The sequence below is a fragment of the Mobula hypostoma genome, chromosome 18, assembly GCF_963921235.1.
Source record: "Mobula hypostoma chromosome 18, sMobHyp1.1, whole genome shotgun sequence".
NCBI lineage: Eukaryota > Metazoa > Chordata > Chondrichthyes > Myliobatiformes > Myliobatidae > Mobula > Mobula hypostoma.
The window spans coordinates 59076856-59099041 of record NC_086114.1 but is presented as its reverse complement, the minus strand read 5'-3'; the positions used below and the strand labels follow the sequence as shown (position 1 = coordinate 59099041).

The following is a 22186-nucleotide window of genomic DNA, read 5'->3' as shown; positions in this document are numbered from 1 at the left end:
GGTGAGAAGACGATCAGTATTATTGAATATTTATAGTTGAAAATTGATATAAAAACCAGGGAGTACGGACTTCAGTGTTACCGATCTCTGGTTTTGACCCAAGCTGAAATAATCAGAGGATCTAGTAGAATTGCACCAGCTGTGAGGGAATACCCTGCAATTATTTGCCCAGAATTCTCCAACAGCACCACCAAACCCACATCCCCTACCACCAAGGACAAGGGCTTCAGCTTCAGGGGAACAACACTAGTTGTAGGTTCTCCTCCACTTTGCTCACTACTCTGAGTGGAAACAAATGAAATCATTGTCACTGGGACAAAACGCTGAAATTCTCTCCCCAGCATCACCTTCTCAAAGATGGGCAATCACTTGTCAGTAAGACCCAGATAAAAAATATGAAAAGTTCTGATGAAATAAGTGGCAGGAGGGGTGTAGGAACCAGTAAGCATATTTCCAAGTTTAATTCGAAAAGGATGTCACACTGAAGCAAACTGCGGGATCTCACGTCCTTGCTTAAGAAGAAGATCAAGGTGGCTAAAGGGGAATACAGGGGAGAGCTGGAGAACGGGCTTGGGCAGAGTAGCACACGGGAGGTATGGAGAGGCATGAAGAACATCACTGGCTTCAATCAGCCAACTATAGAGTCTTGGAATGCACCCATGAATGAGTGAATGAGTTAAACCAATTCCTCAATAACTTTGACAATTGCCTTCCTGTTCACACCCCCTTCACCCCAGGTACCAAAGCACCCAATGCTCCTTCAGCATGCCAGCCCAGGTGCCAAGGCACCCAGTGCCCCATCAGCATGCCAGCCCAGGTGCCAAGGCACCCAATGCTCCTTCAGCATGCCAGCCCAGGTGCCAAGGCATCCAATGCCCCTTCAGCATGCCAGCCCAGGTGCCAAGGCACCCAGTGCCCCATCAGCATGCCAGCCCAGGTGCCAAGGCACCCAGTGCCCCTTCAGCATGCCAGCCCAGGTGCCAAGGCACCCAGTGCCCCATCAGCATGCCAGCCCAGGTGCCAAGGCACCCAATGCCCCTTCAGCACGCTAGCCCAGGTGCCAAGGCACCCAATGCTCCTTCAGCATGCCAGCCCAGGTGCCAAGGCACCCAATGCCCCTTCAGCACGCTAGCCCAGGTGCCAAGGCACCCAATGCTCCTTCAGCATGCCAGCCCAGGTGCCAAGGCATCCAATGCCCCTTCAGCATGCCAGCCCAGGTGCCAAGGCACCCAATGCTTCTGCAGTACCTCCCCTTCTCCTTCCTCCCCCTCCTCTTCAACATGTGATGAACAACACAGGTTACCACCATCGACATCTTCTTCTTGCCCTGTACATACCATCCACACCTCCACAAACCAACTGCCATCGTCCCAATCTTCACCTTCCCCCCCCCCCAGCGCCCACCTTCCACCAACTCCCCAGCTATCATGAACTCACTTTCACTAATGAGCAAGTGAGAAGCGACCTGGGGAAATTCAGACACGGCAAAGCATTGCAAATGGATGGTGTGAACCCCAGGGTCCTGAAGGAGTGCGCTGAGCAGCTGTGTGCAGTTCTCCAGCACATTTTCAATCTGGGTCTCAGCCTGGAAAGCGTCCCAACTGTATGGAAAACATCATGTGGGGTCCCAGTATCCAAGAAGGGCCAACAGAAAGTCTTGAATGACTACCATCCTGTGGCCCTGACCTTACATCATGAAGACCCTAGTATTATTACTATTATTGGTCCTGTGTCAGACATGGCTATAAGCAGCACTGGGGCCCCACAGGGGACTGTATTGGTTCCCTTCCTGTTTACCCTGTATACCTCAGACTTTAGATACAATGCTGAGTCATGTCATCTGCAGAAATTCTCTGATGACTCAGCAATAGTTAGGTGCATTAAAGAGAGGACTGGTGGATGAATACAGGGTGCTGGTGGAGGACTTTGACAAATAGTGCAAGCTGAATCATCTGCAGCTCAATATCAGTAAAACAAAGGAGATGGTGATGGACTTTAGGAAGACTAAGCCTGACCTGCTCCCTGTTTTGATCGTGAGGACATGGATGTGGTGAGGACCTACAAGTATCTGGGGGTGCACCTGGATGACAGACTTGAGTGGAGCACCAACACAGAGGCAGTGTACAAAAAGGGCCAGAGTTGCCTCTACTTCCTGAGGAGACTGAGGTCCTTTGGAGTATGCAGGCCTCTCCTTCACATGTTCTACCAGCCTGTTGTCACCAGTACAATCTTCTATGCGATGATGTCAATGAGTGATGCCAACAGGCTCAATAATCTGATAAGTAAGTTTGGCTCTGTCATAGGAGTCAAACTGGACACACTGAAGACTGTGGTAGAACAAAGGACCCTACAGAAAATCCTGGCAACTCTGGACAATGTTTCTCACCCTCTGCATGCCACCTTTGCAGAACAGAGGAGCACTTTTAGTAATAGACTAAGACAACTGCTCTGCTCCAAAGAGTGCTATATGAGGTCATTCTTACCCTTGGCCATTAGGCTCCATGATGAGCCAACCTATAGACGGGGAAGTGATGACCCCCCTCCTGTTAGACTGTTGTCAACCTCTATTTACCAGAGCTCTGCTTAAGCTCTCTTTAGCTCTCTTTACCACACCCTGCTATCGCAGACACTCTGTGCAATACTACCATCACTTTTTATCTGGATGGTGTGAATGTGCATCCATTACTGTATAATATTGCGGTAATTCTTGCACCATCTTATCAGTGTGAACTTGGCAATCTTGTAAATCTTGTCATCCTTGACTTGTAAATCTTGTACATCTTACGTTGAAGGTAACTTCTTATTCTTCTAATATTTATATCTGTGCACTTGTAATACTCCTCTGACACTGTAATTTCCTCTGGGATCAATAAAGTATCTATCTATTTATCAATGTATGAGTATACAGGATGCTGGTAAACAGAGCCAAAACGGCACTCAGCACAAAGCGGGTTTTCTTGGGGATTAATGCAGTGGTCTCAATGCTAATAGTCTGCATGTGAGTTGGATAAAGTAAACAAGTGTTCTGCAGCTAAATTAGTGAACAAAAATCTGCATACAATGAGAGCCTGCAAGGCAAGAGATTCAGTAGGTGGACAAAGATTTGGCATATGCGGTTCAACTTAAGGAAATGCAAGGCTATTGAATTAGAACAGAAAAAATAGAGTCTAAATGGAGTCATAGAGTACTACAAAGCCTGCTAGCCCATCCATTACGTGCCAAACTATTATGCTACTTACTCCTATGACTATAGCCTCCCATCCATGTACCCCTCCACTGGAAGCTGATCATGCACTCTCACCACCCTGAGTGAAGAAGATCCCACCATGTTTCTCTTAAACACTTCACCTTTCACCCTCAACCTCAGACCTCTAGTTCTACTCTCACCCAACCTCAGTGGAGGTGGAGCTTCCATTTGCTTCATTTATATCCCTCAACCTTGAACACCTCTGTCAGATCTCCCCTCATTCTCCTATGCTCCAGGAATAAAGTCCCACCCTGTGGCAACACAAACAAAATGCTGGAGGAAATCTGCAGGCCAGGCAACATCTATGGAAAAAAATAAAACAGCCAGCAATTCATCAGGGCCACAGGTGCTGCCTGGCCTGCTGAGTTCCTCCAGAATTTTGTGTGTGTTGCTTTGGATTTCCAGCATCTGAAGATTTTCTCACGATTGTGAAGTCCCAACCTATTCAGCCTTTCCCTGTAACTTAAGTCCTCACATTCCTGTAAATTTTCTCTGCACTCTTTCAATGTTATTGATCTATGTCCTGTAGGTAGGTGATCAGAACTGCACACGATCCTCCAAATTAGGCCTCTCCAACATCTTATACAACGTCAACATGTCCTGATGAAGGGTCTCGGCCCAAAACATCAGCTGCTAACTCTTTTCCATAGATGCTGCCTGGCCTGCTGGGTCCCTCCAGCGTTTTGTGTGTATGACTCTGATATCCAGCATCTGCAGATCTTCTCTTGATTGTGTAACATCCCATCTCCTGTACTCAATGTGCCAAAAGCCTTCTTCATGACCTGATCTACCTGTACTTTACTTTATTGTCGCCAAACAATTGCTACTAGAGTGTACAATCATCACAGTGATATTTGATTCAGCGCTACGCAAATCGATAGTAAATAGTAAAAATTTAAATTATAAATTATAAATAGAAATAGAAAAGGGAAAGTAAGGTAGTGCAAAAAAAATGGGAGGCAGGTCCAGATATTTGGAGGGTACAGCCCAGATCCGGGTCAGGATCCGTTCAGCAGTCTTATCACAGTTGGAAAGAAGCTTTTCCCAAATCTGGCCTAATGAGTCTTCAAGCTCCTGAGCCTTCTCCCGGAGGGAAGAGGGACGTACGGTGTGTTGGCTGGGTGGGTCGTGTCCTTGACTATCCTGGCAGAACTGCTCCAACAACGTGCAGTGTAAAGTGAGTCCAAGGACGGAAGATTGTAACACAACTTTCAAGGAATTATGGGTCTGTATTCCCAGATCTCTCTGCTCTACCGCATCCTACAGTGCCCTACCACTCACTGCTTAAATCTCACCGTAGTTTGTTCTCCCAAAGTGCAAAACCTCACACTTGTCTGCATTAAATTCCATCTTCCATTTTTCCAGCTGGGGTAGATCCCACTGCAAGCCATGATCGCCTACACCTCTGTCCACTACACCCCCAGTGTTGGTGTCATCCGCAGGTTTGCTGATCCAGTTTACTACATTACCATCTAGATCACTGATATAAATGGCAAAGAGAAACAGATCCAGCAGTGATCCACGTGGCACACTAATCACAGGCCTCCAGTCAGAGACACAACCATCTACCACCACTCTCTGGCTTTTTCCAAAATACAAATGTCTAATCCAATTAAATATCACATCCTGAATAGCAAGCAGCTTGACCTTCTTGACCAACCTCCAATTGCAGGACCTTGCCAAATATCCACTGCCTGTCATTCATCTTTCCTGGTAACTCCTCCAATGATTGCTCAGGCATGACCTACCATGCACAAAGTCATGTTGACTATCCCTAATGAATCCCTGTCTATCCAAATACCATATATCCAGTCCCTTAGAATACCTTCCAATAACTTACCCACTACTGACATCAGGCTTACCAGCCTTTAACTTCCTAGTTTATTATTGAAGCCTTGTTCTTGTTTATTCTTAAACAACGGGGAAAAAAAAACATTAACCATCCACTAATCCTGCAGCAACTTACCCATGGCTAAGACCATGTTAAATAACTCTGCTAGGGGCCCTTCAATTTCTTAACTAGCCTCCCACAAGTTCTGATAGTTAGCCACCTAATGGGCCTCTAGAGAGCAAGCACCTCCTCCTCTGTAACTGCATACAGTCCCTGACCTCACTACTGTTTTGCTTCACTTCTACAGGCTGTGTCCATCCCCTGAGTAAATACTGATGTAAGATATCCACTTACGATCTCTCCCATCTCTTTCAGCTCCATGCATGCATAAATGACCACTCTGATTTTCCTGAAGACCAATTTTGTCCCACACTATCCTATTGCTCTTCATATATCTTGGGATTCTCCTTTACCTCATCTGCTAGAGCAACCTCATTCCCTCTTTCAGTCCTCCTGATTTGTTTCTTTAAGTATTCTCTTACATTTAAGGTCCTCAAGTACCTTATTTGTTCCTTGCTGCCTGTGCACCTCCTCCTTCTCAACTGGGGCCTCAGTATTTCTTGAAAACCAAGGTTCCCTAAACAGCCATAGAATGTTGTGGAGGAGAATGATCTGGTCAAGTTTATGAATATGCAGCTAAGAAGACAAATGAAGTTTGTCTTTGTTGCAGAGGGATGGATACGAGTCAAGCCATATTGAATGGAGATTTGGCAAGGCTGCACTTAGGGCACTGCATGAATGAACAAAATTCATCCATTGGTATATATTCATACGCTGATTCTTGAGGTGATGGTGCTGGCTCATTATGAACAATTGAACAGATTGAGTCCATAGCTATTATCAGTGAGAGACGAGCTTACTGATGCAAATATCAAATGAGAGTAAATGCTGATGAGTGTCAACTCTTGGGGGGGTGGGGGGGGCAGGAGAAGCTTGAAGTGTCTTAGCTTTAGAATAAGGAGATGCCTATTTAGCACAGAGATTATGGATCAGGAAACTAATATCCTCTATCACAGAATTGTGGAGGCAGAGTTCTTGAAATTTTTCACAGATAGACTAAGACAATCAGAGGGGGTGGTTGGTTTGAAGGTGAGGGGACATACAAGAAAGTAGAAACAAGATAAGGACCATAATTCAGAAACAAAGGTTCTGAACTTAAAGAGGGGTAACTTTGAAGGTATGAGATGTGAATTAGCTAAGATAGACTGGCAAATGACACTTAAAGGATTGACGGTGGATATGCAATGGCAAGCATTTAAAGGTTGCATGGATGAACTACAACAATTGTTCATCCCAGTTTGGCAAAAGAATAAATCAAGGAAGGTAGTGCACCCGTGGCTGACAAGAGAAATTAGGGATAGTATCAATTCCAAAGAAGAAGCATACAAATTAGCCAGAGAAAGTGGCTCACCTGAGGACTGGGAGAAATTCAGAGTTCAGCAGAGGAGGACAAAGGGCTTAATTAGGAAGGGGAAAAAAGATTATGAGAGAAAACTGGCAGGGAACATAAAAACGGACTGTAAAAGCTTTGATAGATATGTAAAAAGGAAAAGACTGGTAAAGACAAATGTAGGTCCCCTGCAGACAGAAACAGGTGAATTGATTATGGGGAACAAGGACATGGCAGACCAATTGAATAATTACTTTGGTTCTGTCTTCACTAAGGAGGACATAAATAATCTTCCAGAAATAGTAAGGGACAGAGGGTCCAGTGAGATGGAGGAACTGAGCGAAATACAAGTTAGTAGGGAAGTGGTGTTAGGTAAACTGAAGGGATTGAAGGCAGATAAATCCCCAGGGCCAGATGGTCTGCATCCCAGAGTGCTTAAGGAAGTAGCCCAAGAAATAGTGGATGCATTAGTGATAATTTTTCAAAACTCGTTAGATTCTGGACTAGTTCCTGAGGATTGGAGGGTGGCTAATGTAACCCCACTTTTTAAAAAAGGAAGGAGAGAGAAACCGGGGAATTATAGACCGGTTAGCCTAACGTCGGTGGTGGGGAAACTGCTGGAGTCAGTTATCAAGGATGTGATAACAGCACATTTGGAAAGCGGTGAAATGATTGGACAAAGTCAGCATGGATTTGTGAAAGGAAAATCATGTCTGACGAATCTCATAGAATTTTTTGAGGATGTAACTAGTAGAGTGGATAGGGGAGAACCAGTGGATGTGGTATATTTGGATTCTCAAAAGGCTTTTGACAAGGTCCCACACAGGAGATTAGTGTGCAAACTTAAAGCACACGGTATTGGGGGTAAGGTATTGGTGTGGGTGGAGAATTGGTTAGCAGACAGGAAGCAAAGAGTGGGAATAAACGGGACCTTTTCAGAATGGCAGGCGGTGACTAGTGGGGTACCGCAAGGCTCAGTGCTGGGACCCCAGTTGTTTACAATATATATTAATGACTTGGATGAGGGAATTAAATGCAGCATCTCCAAGTTTGCGGATGACACAAAGCTGGGTGGCAGTGTTAGCAGTGAGGAGGATGCTAAGAGGATGCAGGGTGACTTGGATAGGTTGGGTGAGTGGGCAAATTCATGGCAGATGCAATTTAATGTGGATAAATGTGAAGTTACCCACTTTGGTGGCAAAAATAGGAAAACAGATTATTATCTGAATGGTGACCGATTAGGAAAAGAGGAGGTGCAACAAGACCTGGGTGTTATTATACACCAGTCATTGAAAGTGGGCATGCAGGTACAGCAGGCAGTGTAAAAGGCGAATGGTATGCTGGCATTTATAGTGAGAGGATTCGAGTACAGGTGCAGCGAGGTACTACTGCAGTTGTACAAGGCCTTGGTGAGACCACACCTGGAGTATTGTGTGCAGTTTTGGTCCCCTAATCTGAGGAAAGACATCTTTGCCATAGAGGGAGTACAAAGAAGGTTCACCAGATTGATTCCTGGGATGGCAGGACTTTCATATGAAGATGAAACTGGATGAACTGGGCTTGTACTCGTTGGAATTTAGAAGATTGAGAGGGGATCTGATTGAAACGTATAAGATCCTGAAGGGATTGGACAGGCTAGATGCAGGAAGATTGTTCCCGATGTTGGGGAAGTCTAGAACGAGGGGTCACAGTTTGAGGATAGAGGGGATGCCTTTTAGGACCGAGATTAGGAAAAACTTCTTCACATAGAGAGTGGTGAATCTGTGGAATTCTCTGCCACAGGAAACAGTTGAGGCCAGTTCATTGGCTATATTTAAGAGGGAGTTAGATATGGCCCTTGTGGCTACGGGGGTCAGGGGGTATGGAGGGAAGGCTGGGGCGGGGTTCTGAGTTGGATGATCAGCCATGATCATAATAAATGGCGGTGCAGGCTCGAAGGGCCAAATGGCCTACTCCTGCACCTATTTTCTATGTTTCTATAATCAACCATGATCTCTTAAAAAAAGATCAGCTATGATTGAATGGTGGAGCAGACTTGATGGGCCAGATGGCCTAATTCTGCTCCTATGTCTTATGGTCTCAGTGAATCTCAGTGGGTCACAGGGACAATGCACTGTCATTGAAGATCTCTTGTATCTATGTCCTTTGGTCTAAAGTCCAAATCTTTCGAGGAGGGAGATTTCCATTCTTCCCTGGTTTGGGAACCCGAATCACACATCCACTGACAGTGAGAGGTGTTCTCATTCCAAAACAAAAACAACAAGTCAGGTAGGATGAGCAAAGAAAAGTTACATAAAACTTTATTACAGATTCATCTTTCAAACATAAAAAAGTTACATTGTCTATAAAAAGTAACATTCTCACTGATATTGTACATCCTGGGGATACACTTGTACCCCTTCATTTGTTCCATAAAGCAGTTAGAGATCGGCCAACTGCTGTCCAAAGCATCTGAATCAATCACAATACATCTGGTCTGGATGCTGCTTCAGCAAAAGGCCTTCACTGGTGACAAATCATTCTGCAGCATTCGAACCAGTATCTGTAAATCAAAGCAAATAAGGATCAGAATCACTTCATTGCCAATATGTGAAACACACCAGAATTGATTGTGGTTCACAGGACAATACCACAATAGGCAACAGCACAGCAACCCACAATTTACAAGGCAATACTGCAAACAGCCATGAGCAACCAACAATTAGCTGAACCGTCATATACACAAATCTCAATAATCAAACTTAAATAAATGTGAACACATGAACAGATTAATTATCAACGGAAAGAAAGACCATTTAAGATTTGTGCAGGGACATTTGGGGTATTACACTCGAGTTTTATTGAGAAACTGGATAGCTACAGGTAAGAAGTTTTCGAGATGGCGTACAGTCCTGAAAATTCCTCATGATATTTATTCTTTGGAATCCATATTAAATTTTGTTCACCCTCCTTAATTATATTTTTGCAGAAACTTTTTAAAAATATTTTTTCTATTAATTCACTCTCACTTATCCCTATTAGTAATTTCCTGGTAATTGATTCTGAAAAACTCTCCCAATTCACAAACTTGCTAATCTTCTAAAGCAACATTTTATGCTTCCTTTGATATAATAGGGTCTTTGACCTTAATTAGTCACAAATGAATCAATTTATCTCTCAAAAGGATTACACTTGTTTCAGAATTCTGAAACTTCTTTAAATGCCATCCATTCCAAGCCTAAAAACTCAAGGTTACATAAAGGGGAATCCTTTTAATGTAGCAAGTGGTTAGGTCTGGCATGCACTGCCAGAGGTAGCAGTGGAAGCACACACTTTAATTTCCCCATCTATCCTGTCAATGTATCTTTAACATCTACATACAGTAACTCTCTCCTCAAAACTGCAATTTCCAATTGAAGTTTCTCTTGAACTGCACAGAAGCTTCAAATGTTTCACCCCAGAGGGTCACCCATCACAAGAATTATTAACCCTACTCCATCACAAAGGAAACAGGAAGGCCTGGCTCCCTAGCTGTGTAATATTGTTCCAAAAACCACTGCTCCAAACGCCTTCCAAATTATATTTGCCAGCAGGATTTGCCCAGTCTACAAGAAGGCTATGGTTACCTTCACCATAAGCACATATTTCTTGATTAATTTTCTCTCAGACTGCATTATTACAATTAGAGAGCCTGTTAACTATTCATTCTAGTGTTATTTTGCCCTTTTATCTATTGATGCCTAGACTAATGTAATGGCTGCCTCACTGCTGCCCACCTAGAAGTTTATATCATCTGAGCTACACCCCACCCACCCTAATTCCCACCCTTTCCCAAGCAACCACAACTTGAGTGAGATGGTAGTATACACATTGCTTTACAGTGCTAGGGATCACCGATTGTGGTTCAATTCCCACTGCTGCCTGTAAGGGGTATGTACATTCTTTCTGTGACCGTGTAGGTTTCCGTCACCATGTGATACACGCATACCCTGCTTAAATGAATTTAGACCCGCAATTCAGACTCCTGTGTCTTCCTTTAAATTAGTTTAATATTTTGAAGTTACAAAACACATCGGTGATGAGGTATTTTTAAAATTAACCCAAGATGGCTACCTAACTATTGAAGCACAGCGAGACGTTCAAACTAAAAAAAAAACGCAGCAAATTTTTAAAAAAAGCAGCCCAGCACACACAGTGGCAGTTGAGTTAAAAAACAGAGTAGCATACGTTCTTTGGAAGGTAAGACAAGAATTGAATTTTAGTTACAAATAAAAGGCAGAAAACAGAAGAAATCACAGGTTCATAAAGAGTGAGCACTGGGTGATAATAATCATCAAAAAACAGAAATGGCTGGCTATGTTGGGTAAGTTGACATGTTTCATTACACAAAACATGTATACTGAGATAACCCAGCAATATTTTGAAGCAAATGAAATAGTCGACAAGAAAGAAGTTTCAATTTTGCTGAGTTCATTGGGCTTGAAGGCATACAGTTTGCTTCGAAGTTTAACTGCTCCAACCAAACCCGCAGAAATGAACTTTACTGATATTGTCAAAGTAATGCAGAAACATTTAAAACCAAAACCTTTACTGACTGCAGAATGCTTCAGGTTTCAAAAGCAAAATCAAAAAGGAAAAGTCCATTGTGGCATATGTGGCTGAATTGAAGAGATTGTCAGAGCATTGTGACTTTGGTAATGTGTTTAATGATGCACTGAGAGATTGCTTAGTTTGTGGAATCTTAGAAGAAAGTATTCAAAAATGGTTCCTAAACAAAGCACAACTTGCTTTCAAAAGAGCAGTTGAAGTCACTGTTTTCATGGAAACTGCAGACAGATGTAATTGAATTGCAGTCAGGAATGAAAGTGAGCTTAAATAAAATTGCAGCGTCTAAACAGAAACCAGCCTGGCCAAACTAATCTGCATGCTGTTGAAAAATCGGACAATGATGAGATTGACAGAGAAGAGTTAACGTTTCGGACCGAGACCCTTCATCACGACTGGAGAAAAAATGTTGAGTCAGAGCATGAAGTTGGGGGGAGGTGAGGAAGAAACACAAGGTGATAAGTGAAACTGGGAGGGGAGGAAGGGGTGAAGTAAAGAGCTGGGAAGTTGATTGGTGAAAGAGATACTGGGCTGGAGAAGGGGGAATCTAATAGGAGAGACAGAAGGCCATGGAAGAAAGTAAAGTGGGAGGAGCAGAGGGAGGTGCTACGCAGGTAAAGAGATGAGGTGAAAAAGGGAAATGGGAATGGGGAATGATGAAGGGGGTGTGGCCATTACCAGAAGTTTGAGAAATCGATGTTCATGCCAACAGGTTGAAGGCTACCCAAACGGACTATAGGGTGTTGCTCCTCCAACCCAAGTGTGACCCCATCATGACAGTACAGAAGGTCGTGGATTGACATGTTGGAATAGGAATGGGAAGTGGAATTAAAATGGTTGGCCACTGGGAGATTTTGCTTTTTCTGGTGGATGGAGCATAGCGGTCTCCCAATCTACATCAGGTCTCACCGATATACAGGCTACACTGGGAGCATCAGATACAGTAGATGACCACAAAAGACTCTCAGGTGATGTGTTTCCTCACCTGGAAGGAATGCCTGGGGCCCTAAATGGTAGTGAGGGAGGTGTAGGGCCAGGTGTAGCACTTCTTTTGCTTGCAAGGATAAGTGCCAGGAGGGAGATCAGTGGAGAGGGACAAATGGACAAGGGAGTCGCGTAGGGAATGATCCTTTGGAAAGCAAAAAGTGGGGGGAAGCGGGGGTGGAGGGAAAGATGTGATTGGTGGTGGGATCCTGTTGGAGATGGCAGAAGTTATGGAGAATTATGTGCCCGACGTGGAGACTGGTGGGGTGGTAGGTGAAGATAAGGGGAACCCTATTTCTGGTGAGGTGGCAAGAGAATGGGGTGAGGGCAGATGTGCACAAAATGGAAGAGATGCAGTTGAAGGCACGGTGATGGTGGAGGAAAGAAAGACCCTTTCTTTGAAGGAGGAGGACATCTAGCTCAGCTGTTTCAGTCATTCCACAAAATTAGTTTGAACGGCATTTCAAAGATACCAAACTGAAACCTGAGATGTTCAACTAAGAACTTATACTGAAGAAAAAATTAACTCCTGGGAATGACACTCTTAACTGTAAAATACAACAACCAACAAACCACATTGAGCTGTACATGGTAAAAACAGAAGGACTAGCATTGTGGGGACGTTACTGGCTGAGACAACTACAACTTGATTGGAGATCCATCCACCATTTGCATGCCACATCCCCTGCAATGAAGCCAACTGAAAGTGAATTAAGAAAGGTACTGGATGATGCCACAATGGTCTCTAAGCCAAATACCATGAACTATTGCCCAGAGGACAGACAAGCATTGGGGCCAGCTTCTGTGCTTCTGGTTGGAAAACCTATTGGACCAAAGCTCATATTACTGAGGGATTGTGAAAGTGGTGAAAGCAGTGGTTCAACTACAACAGTTTTTGTAGGCAACATACCGAGAAAACGTCTGGTACATTAATGAGGCAGTTACCTGCAAAACGTGGCTTGGTTTTAAGCTGGAAGAGAGTACAAAGAGCTTCAGGACAGTTGCAAGCCTCTGGGATCTGCTCTGTGTGCATTAAGGTTATTGCATGAACTTCAAGTGGGGGAGAAAAAAGCTGCTTGTAAATGTAGATGCAAAGACCAAAGCCCAGCTAGATGAATGGGCAGTCAAAAAGAAAGTAATCAATGCAGATACAAAAATGGATGATTCATCAGATGTTGTTGTGGATGCATTAAAAGGGAGCAAGAGAATACTCCAGTGAACTAAATGCACCTTCCCAAGATCAAGATACACAAACTAGAAGAAAGAGGAAGAAGAGCTGTCCAGAGCTGTCAGAATTACTTCTTGAAGTTTCAGAATCAACTCTTACAACCACCAGGGAGGAGGCCTTAATATTTGAGATTGTTTCACAGCCACAGGTCTCACCTGCCAAGCAGAATGACCCCTTTGTCAGGAAAGACTTTATCCCACAAGAGTAAGAAATCTTCCACAGCGATTAAACCATTAGGCCTGAATGGGACAATTTAAAAATTGACAATAGCTGTGGATGACTGTATTATGTAGTATACACTCGTCCCTCGGTATCCGCGGGGGATTGGTTCCAGGACCCCCCGCGGATGCTCAAGTCCCTTATATAAAATGGCAGAGTATTTGCATATAACCTACGCACATCTTCCTGTATACTTTAAATCATCTCTAGATTACTTATAATACCTAATACAATGTAAATAGTTGTTATACTTTATTGTTTAGGGAATAATGACAAGAGAAACAAGTCTGTACATGTTCAGTACAGACATAACCATCGCAATCCGTGATTGATATTTTTGATTAGCAGTAGGTTGAATCCGTGGATACGTAGGGCCGACTGTCTGTACTGAGTGTATAGTTGAGATGCATTCTATATTGAGTTGGAGTTTATAGCTAAGCAGGGAGGAGTGTTGTATAATTAGTATTTAAGTGTTTGTGTGTGTGCATGTGTTTTTGTTTATTTGTTGATGAAGCATCCTTGTTGAAATAATTACAGGTTATATGCATAAATACGTGAATTGCATACATCATCATGGCACCACGTGATATTCGTGCGTCTTGTTTAAAATAAACGAAGTTAGTCCCACATTTCAGGCTCCCATGTCTTCCTTTGAATTTGTTTAATGTTTTGAAGTTACAAAACACAACACATACTATGTGCAACACACACAAAATGCTGGCGGAACGCAGCAGGCCAGGCAGCATCTCTAGGAAGAGGTGCAGTCGATGTTTCAGGCCGAGACCCTTCGTCAGGACTAACTGAAAGAAGAGTTAGTAAGAGATTTGAAAGTGGGAGGGGGAGGGGGAGATCCGAAATGATAGGAGAAGACAGGAGGGGGAGGGATGGAGCCGAGAGCTGGACAGTTAATTGGCAAAAGGGATACAAGGCTGGAGAAGGGAGAGGATCATGAGATGGGAGGTCTAGGGAGAAAGAAAGGGGGAGGGGAGCACCAGAGGAAGATATAGTGAGAGGGACAGAGGGAGAGAGAGAGAAAAGAAAGGGGGGAATAAATAAATAAGGGAGGGAGTAAGAAGGGGAGGAGGGGCATTAACAGAAGTCAGAGAAATCAATGTTCATGCCATCAGGTTGGAGGCTACTCAGATGGAATGTAAGGTGTTGTTCCTTTAACCTGAGTGTGGCTTCACCTTTACAGTAGAGGAGGCCGTGGATAGACATATCAGAATGGGAATGGGATGTGGAATTAAAATGTGTGGCCACTGGGAGATCCTGCTTTCTCTGGTGGACAGAGCGTAGGTGTTCAGCAAAGCGGTCTCGTTCGGGCTAGCTTGTGGGCATCCCCTGCTGACACGGCAATACTTGAGGGCTGCCCACCAATCACCCCTGATTGGACTGACGCAAAACGACACATTTCATTGCAAGTTTTAATATTTCAATGTACATGTGACAAATAAAGCTAAAGTTAGTCTCAGCAGCTGCTGTGCTCGAACCTGTATGTGCCATCAGTTCATTTCAGTATGAATAGTTGATGTGTGGTGATAACCTTGCCTTTGACTTTTTAACCACTTTTTCTTGACACATTACCTTAATTCCCTGTACTGTTTTCTATATCCTCACTGTCCCCTTTCAAATGTATAACATTTCACTCTTACAGCCTACCACAACACACCCACTCTGTCCTCCCATGCCCATGTTAAAGTGTACTGCCAAAATAGATCCTTCCAGAAACACACTAACAATGGCAATTGTGGTCATGGAAGTTAAAGATGGTATCAAATTAAAATAAAATGAATACAATGTTGCAATGATTTGTAAAAGGTCAGGACTCTTGTAAAACTAAATCAGCAAAAGATGATTAAAGGGGCAAAACTGTTGAAAATTCTTTGTTCTAAAACATACAAGGAGAGCTTAGTGGGTGAAACTTAAATTAATATTGAAATGTGGAAGTGGCAAAGACTTTCAAGAAATGCTTTGCATCTGTCTTCCAAAAGAAAATACGAAAAGCCTCTTAATAATAGATTCTGGTGGCAAAGAGGAGCAAAGACATTTAAAAATAAAAGCAGTGGCACCAATTTATAATTTACAGCTGATATTGCCGTTCAGCACAATGGAAAGAAAGCCAACCAACCTGTAATGAATCAACTTCTAATTTTCCACTTTCCTTCAGATCCCAAGGACTTACTTTAACAACAAGTTTGAAAGAGGAAGTATGGCTGACGAGGGCAACGCATTGTGCCCCATTTTTGTTGTGAAAGAAAAGCTCCCATTGCTCTTACAGACCCACCTTTTTAATCCTCCAGTACGATTAGTCAAGTTAAACAATACAAGCTGACAATCCCTGACATTTTCAGGCTATTTTAAAATAAAGGTTTCGATTTTCTCTTACATCGATCCCCAAAATTTTGACAGCAAAAGTTTATTCAGCAGTTTGCAATGGCTTAGATCAGCCCTTTCTTTACACTTGTAGTCCTCCAGTGCTGTGACCAGAGAGGTACAAGGAACAGCTAACGGGACTAAAACTCATGCCTGCTAGAAGGTGTGACAAGGTGCAGTGGCAAAGAAAACGGATGCACTGATTACAATATTCCAAAATTTTTAAATGCTCACAAGCCTTAAATAATTGGATCTAGTTATTTCAGGCCTCATTCTAATAATGTACCAATTCTACCTCAAGCATACACCCTTGGGAACTCAGTTAGTGAGGTAGCCTAGTTCCCAAAGTATGTTATGGCTATCTGCGGGAGGATGAATTTCAGGTTTCTGAATACAGACCTCGACAATAAATGTACTTTGAAATGGCAGGTGCAAAGGGACTTGGAAGTCTTAATGCAGGATTCCATGAAGGTTAACTTGCAGGTTGAGTCAGTATTAAGGAAGGTAAATGCAATTTTAGCATTCATTCCCAGAGACTAGAATATAAAAACCAAGGCTTCACAAGGCATTGGTCAGTCTGCACACAGGGTACTGTAAGTCAACCCTATATCTAAGAAAGGACGTACCAGCATTGGAGAGGGTTCAGAGGAGGTTTACGAGAATGATCCCGGCAATGAAAGGGTTAACGTATGAGGAGCGTTTTGAAAGCTCTGGGCCTGTACTTGGAGTTTAGAAGAACGGGGTGGTGGGGGGTTGGAGGGTGAGCTCATTGAAACATTGAAATACCTACAGTGGATGTGGAGGGGATGCTTCCAATAAAGAGAGTCTACGACCAGAGAGGACATCCTCAGAATAGAAGGACATCCCTTTAGAACAGAGGTGAGGAGAAATTTCTTTAGTCAGAGGGTGGTAAATCTATGGTATTCATTGCCACAGAAGGCTGTGAAGGCCAATTCATGAGGTATATTTAAAGCAAAGATTGATAGGTTCTTGATTAGGAAGGTTACAGGAAGCACAAGAAGAAAAAAATCAGCCATGATGAAATGGTGAAGAGCTGATGGGCTGAATGGCCTGGTTCTACTCCTATGTCTTATGGAAAGAACATTAACAACGTTACTACCAGATCAAGTAACAGCAGGAAAAAACTGGCATATACAATGAGGTCGATTCCTGCATCCTTAAGGTTTTTTTTAAAACACAACAGTATAATTCAGTAAACAGAATTCCTTGTTTCTATACTACCAGTCCACTTAGGGAACTTGATTGACTCTGGAGTTAAAAGACGTGGATAGGAAATGTTTATGTGGGCCAAACGTAGGCAAACACAACTAGCTCAAGTAGGCACTTGGTCAGCATGGTGACTGGACCCAAAAACCGGTTTCTGTGTTGTACAACTCCATGAATCCAAGATGAAAAGAGGATAAGGACTCTATGGCGTAGTTTGGATAAAGGGAACAGAAAACATGGAAAAGAGATGATGCACAATGACCTGTATGACTTGCTGCAGTGGAAATTCCTTAAGGGCCATAGTTCAGTTAAAAACTCAATGAATCTAGTAATATACAACCCTCTTCCAACTAACACACATTGCATTCGATTAACCCTGCTCAAAAGCCTATAGTGCAATGGTTACAGGGCGAATAATTAAAACGCAAGTTGTTCATTCATGCACATAGTCCATTTAAAAACTTGCTTTCTGGAGCTGTTAAGCAAAGAAGGAATTTAAATCACAAGTAAACTAGATTTACGCGAGATAAAAGATTTAAGCTAAATTTGAAGTAAACAAAACATGGAAAGCTTTGTCATTCAACACCAACTCACTTTTGCCATCGCAAGCTACAATCTTCACTTTATCCACTTTGACGAGTTCAGTAACTTCTCGGAATTCCACATCATTCAGAACAAATGTCCATACATTATCACAGAATCTGTACGTGTTCAAAGAGCCCTTTAAAATAAACAAAACCAGGAAGCAGTTCATATATTAAAATTCTATAGAAAGTTAAACTATTGGGCAAAAATCTATTTCAATTAGAGTGATCAGAAGTAGCAAAAACAAAACAAACATGGTTCCAAGGGTTTGTACATTGCAAGTCAATACCCTGAAACTTTGGACATAGCCACATTTCTTTGAAATGTACAAAATCTTAATCAATGCTTTTTCTCTCCAGCCCTCCAGAACCCCATCATCCAAAAAGTGAGCAGTGTAGAGTGTCTTCCCCACTCTGCACTCACCTTCCACCACCACCTTCCTTGTTTCCGACACAAGTGATATTCCACCCTTTGTACTTCTCATGTCCTCCCACACTACCCACTGCACAGCTCACACACGCTCTCCACTCACCCACTCAGCATGCATGTAACCATTCTGCATGCCATGCCTGAACACTCCCCTCTCCCGCGTTTCCCTCGGACACATTCGCTCTTCCACTCCCAGTGTTAATACAGCTCCGCTCAAAAGATACAAAATTATAGATCAATATAGGAGGTGTTGTTGGATCTGATTCTGAGGGTTGAAATTATTCAAGTAGAGAGGGAGAATACTTAGCTAGCATACCCTTGGCACAGAGGGCATCCTCACTGTTGGGAGTTTAGTGAAGAGAGTCACAAAGTATCCAGCTAGTTCAAGGAGTCAGAGGGGCAAACTTATGCTCTGCAAAAGCAATGGGGGAGAAATAGAAAGGGGATTTCACTGACTTTCCCTTTCTACTTCTTAATAACCACCACCATGCAAAAGGCACGGAATTCGTCAAGTGCGCTCAGGAGAACTCAATGATACCAATCCCTAATTTAATTTTAGGTGCTGACGAAGGAACATCTGTGGCAGAACACTTGCAGTGTTGAAGGTAATCTATTTAAATTTTGTATAGCAAGGGAAACAGTTGAAATTAGAGTAAAAGGTCAAAGGATAAAATCTAATGTTACTCGACAGAAGTAATTCAGTAAAAACCCAATTCAGATGAGGCCAGAGTGGCTGAGATAGTCCCTACATACTTTAAGCAAGGAGCTTGACTAGGCAAGCTGGCCAAAAAAGCAAATGAGATGCAGGGGAAAGCGGCAAATTGGATCCAAAAATTGCCTCATCAAAAAAAAAAGCAGAGTTAATGGTCGGAGGGTGATTTTGAGATCAGGTTGTCACCAGTAGAGTTTCATAGAGGATGGCAGTCAGCCGTATGGTTTTTGGAATAGATGAGTAATTGAAAATAAAGTAGGATGCATGACCATGGGGCAGTTCACATGAAAACTGGCAAAGTGGCTGACACTATGGAAAGGTGGTTTGCTCGGCAAATGGAATTTAGTTCAAAGTAGTATAAGCTAAGGCATCTGAGGTGCGATATGACGTTGGATTAGGCAGAAAATGCAACCTGAGAAGTGCAGAGGACTAAAGAGCGCTGGGCTACATATTCATTTGTTCCCAAGAATAGTTGAATACCTACTAGATGTTTTTCTTATTGACAAGTGTTTGAAATGTACGCAATACTAACTGGCTACGGTTTAAGTATTTTCACTCACCATCTCTCAGGGAAGACTATTGCACTGGAGAAGCTGATTGATGAGGATAGGAAAGTTTTAGCTTGAGGGAAGGTAGAGAAGTGAAGCAGAAATGGTAGAATGGAGACTACAATGGAACTGTGAGGTCTGGATGGAGTAAATAGCAAGGACTCATTTCCCTTGAGAGCTAAAATAAAAATGAGCGATCATTTAAACTTAGTGTTACAGGGAGTCATTTTTTTCACCCAGAGTGTAGTGGAGTCTGAAAGACCAGTGAAAGCCGATACACCCATTACATGAAAACAGTGCTTGGATTTCTACTTAAACAACTGTCCTGCAGATGAAAGGATCCACTTCTGCAAGGTGGGATTAGACTGGGGTTTCAACTCAGGCAGACCCACTGGGCCACAGGCCCTGCTGCACCTACATTCTCAACAACTGGCAAATGAATGAATGGGGATGAAAAATAGTTTTCAAAGTACGCAGTAAAGCTCTGGAACTCACTGCGGGAAAGCATGGTGGAAGCAGATTAAATCGTGTTTTTAGCTTTCGTATGTGATAATTCTCATCTGGAAATCAAAAGTTGTAAAAGAAAAGAGAATAATTATGAGAACAGGTTAAATTGTTGAAGGTAAAACTAGAACCAGGTCACAAAGATAAGGGTCAGTAATAGGATTTGACACAAGTGGACAAACTTACTTATCCGGAGTTTTGAGCAATGTAGAAGCTAGGCAAGAGTAAAGGAGAAAGGACTAGAAGCCCAGGTAGTCTAGAGAAGACTCTGACGTCCATTTGTTGGGGGGCTTACGTTGAGCATAAACTTCGCTTGACCAGCTTAAATCTGTATTACAGGTACTAGGAAAACAAAAGGTACGGTAAGATATCAAAGCACTGTTAGACCCGCAAATGAGCTCACCCTGAAGTTGACTCGATTGCGCACTCTCTGTGCCAAGGCGTTGTTGATTGCTTTGTCAAACTGTAACAGGACCTGGAGAGCCAGTTGAGGGCTGATCTGCTGGGACTGAAAAGAGAGAAGCGAGTAACATTTTCAACCTACACCACAGTAACCGGAAGTTACAACAGGGCGCTAGGAACGACAGCAGTCTCGGTGGGTCTCCAGGGGGGAAAGCAAAGGGTGCAGGGGAGAGAAGAGTCTCCATAGATAGTGAAGGGAGACGGGGTCGAGAGGAGGTGGAGGGGGTCGATGAGGGAGCAGTGGACGAGTAGGTGGGAGGATGAAGAGGAGGTCTGGCGCTGGGGAGATGGAACAGGGCCGGTCTGCTGCCTGATGACTCGGCGACGCGAAACTGCTGCGGCTCGGGACCCCGTATCCCCGGAAGGCTGACGGCCCAGGCTGGAGGGGGAGGCCGCGGCCGCCGCCGGTACCTGGATCAGCTCGTCCAGGCTCTCCTGCAGACTGTTTCCCAGCGTCGTGTTCCGGTACAGCTGATACGCCATCACGGCTGCCCAGCAACACTGCGCAGGCGCGTACTGATCAGCTCCGCCCTGCAGCCCTGCACAGGCGCGTTACCCGCTCGCTTAGCGTCACACCGACGCTATCTCCTCCCCGACACTGCGCATGCGCGCGATGACGCGCTTCGCCCAGCAACGCCGCGCAGGCGCACACAGATCATCTCGGTCTCCATGGGCAACGGCTCTCCGCGTTACATCGTCGGCGGAGGCGTGCGCCCTGATCTTTCACCCAGTTTGGTTTTGCGAGATGGTTGTGATCTGGTCCCATTTGTATCCCGAGGTGAGGTGGCGAGCAAGGTCAGTGTGGAAGCCGCAGGGTCTTCCTTTCCTGATGGAAATGGACATATAGGCACGGACATGCAGGGACGAAGGGTGTGTGTGTTATAGATGGGTGTGTGTGTAATGGATGGATAGGGTGTGTGTGTAATGGATGGATAGGGTGTGTGTGTAATGGATGGATAGAGTGTATGTTATAGATGGGTGTGTGTGTGTAATGGATGGATAGAATGTGTGTTATAGATGGGTATGTGTGTGTAATGGATGGATAGGGTGTGTGTGTAATGGATGGATAAAGTGTGTGTGTTATAGATGGGTGTGTGTGTGTAATGGATGGATAGGGTGTGTGTGTAATGGATGGATAAAGTGTGTGTGTTATAGATGGGTGTGTGTGTGTAATGGATGGATAGGGTGTGTGTGTAATGGATGGATAGGGTGTGTGTGTTATAGATGGGTGTATGTGTGTAATGGATGGATGGGGTGTGTGTGTAATGGATGGATAGGGTGTGTGTGTTATAGATAGGTGTATGTATGTAATGGATGGATAGGGTGTGTGTGTAATGGATGGATAGGGTGTGTGTTATAGATGGGTGTGGGTGTGTGTGTGCATCTGTCTTTTTCTGTACTATATGTGGATAGGGGTGTGTGGACATGTATAGATGGTGTGGGTGAGTTGCTCCTCGTGCCACTTCACTTTTGTGTTTATTATCACAGGTAAACATACCAGGGACAAGTGCTGTGGAAATTTCTGTAGCTTTTTGCATCAGCAGCGCAGCATCTTACAAACATAAGTTAATGAGCAACACACAAAATGCTGGAGGAACTCAGCAGGTCAGGCAGCATCTGTGAGAGGGAAATGGATCGTTGATCTTTGACCCTTCATCTGGATTCGCTCCTCTTCCTACTTTTCCAATACCTACTGTTATCGCCAATGATAAAATAAAGTAAAATAAAATATCTGTACTTAGAATGCACACATACAACTGTGATTGTATTGGGTTTGCTGACCACAAAGTTCTAACTCAGATT

The 22186-nt window shown here is 43.6% G+C and overlaps 1 protein-coding gene across 1 annotated transcript; it reads right to left on the bottom strand.

The window, feature by feature from the left end:
* Nucleotides 1-8811: 8811 nt before the first annotated feature.
* gtf2a2 (general transcription factor IIA, 2) lies at nucleotides 8812-20952 on the bottom strand. The gene is made up of 4 exons (XM_063070255.1): nucleotides 20795-20952; nucleotides 20325-20429; nucleotides 17738-17864; nucleotides 8812-9070 (listed from the first exon to the last, which is right to left on the bottom strand). Exons 1-4 carry the CDS (start codon nucleotides 20864-20866, stop codon nucleotides 9045-9047), a joined length of 330 nt encoding a protein of 109 aa, XP_062926325.1. The 5' UTR covers nucleotides 20867-20952; the 3' UTR covers nucleotides 8812-9044.
* Between the last annotated feature and the right edge of the window lie 1234 nt (nucleotides 20953-22186).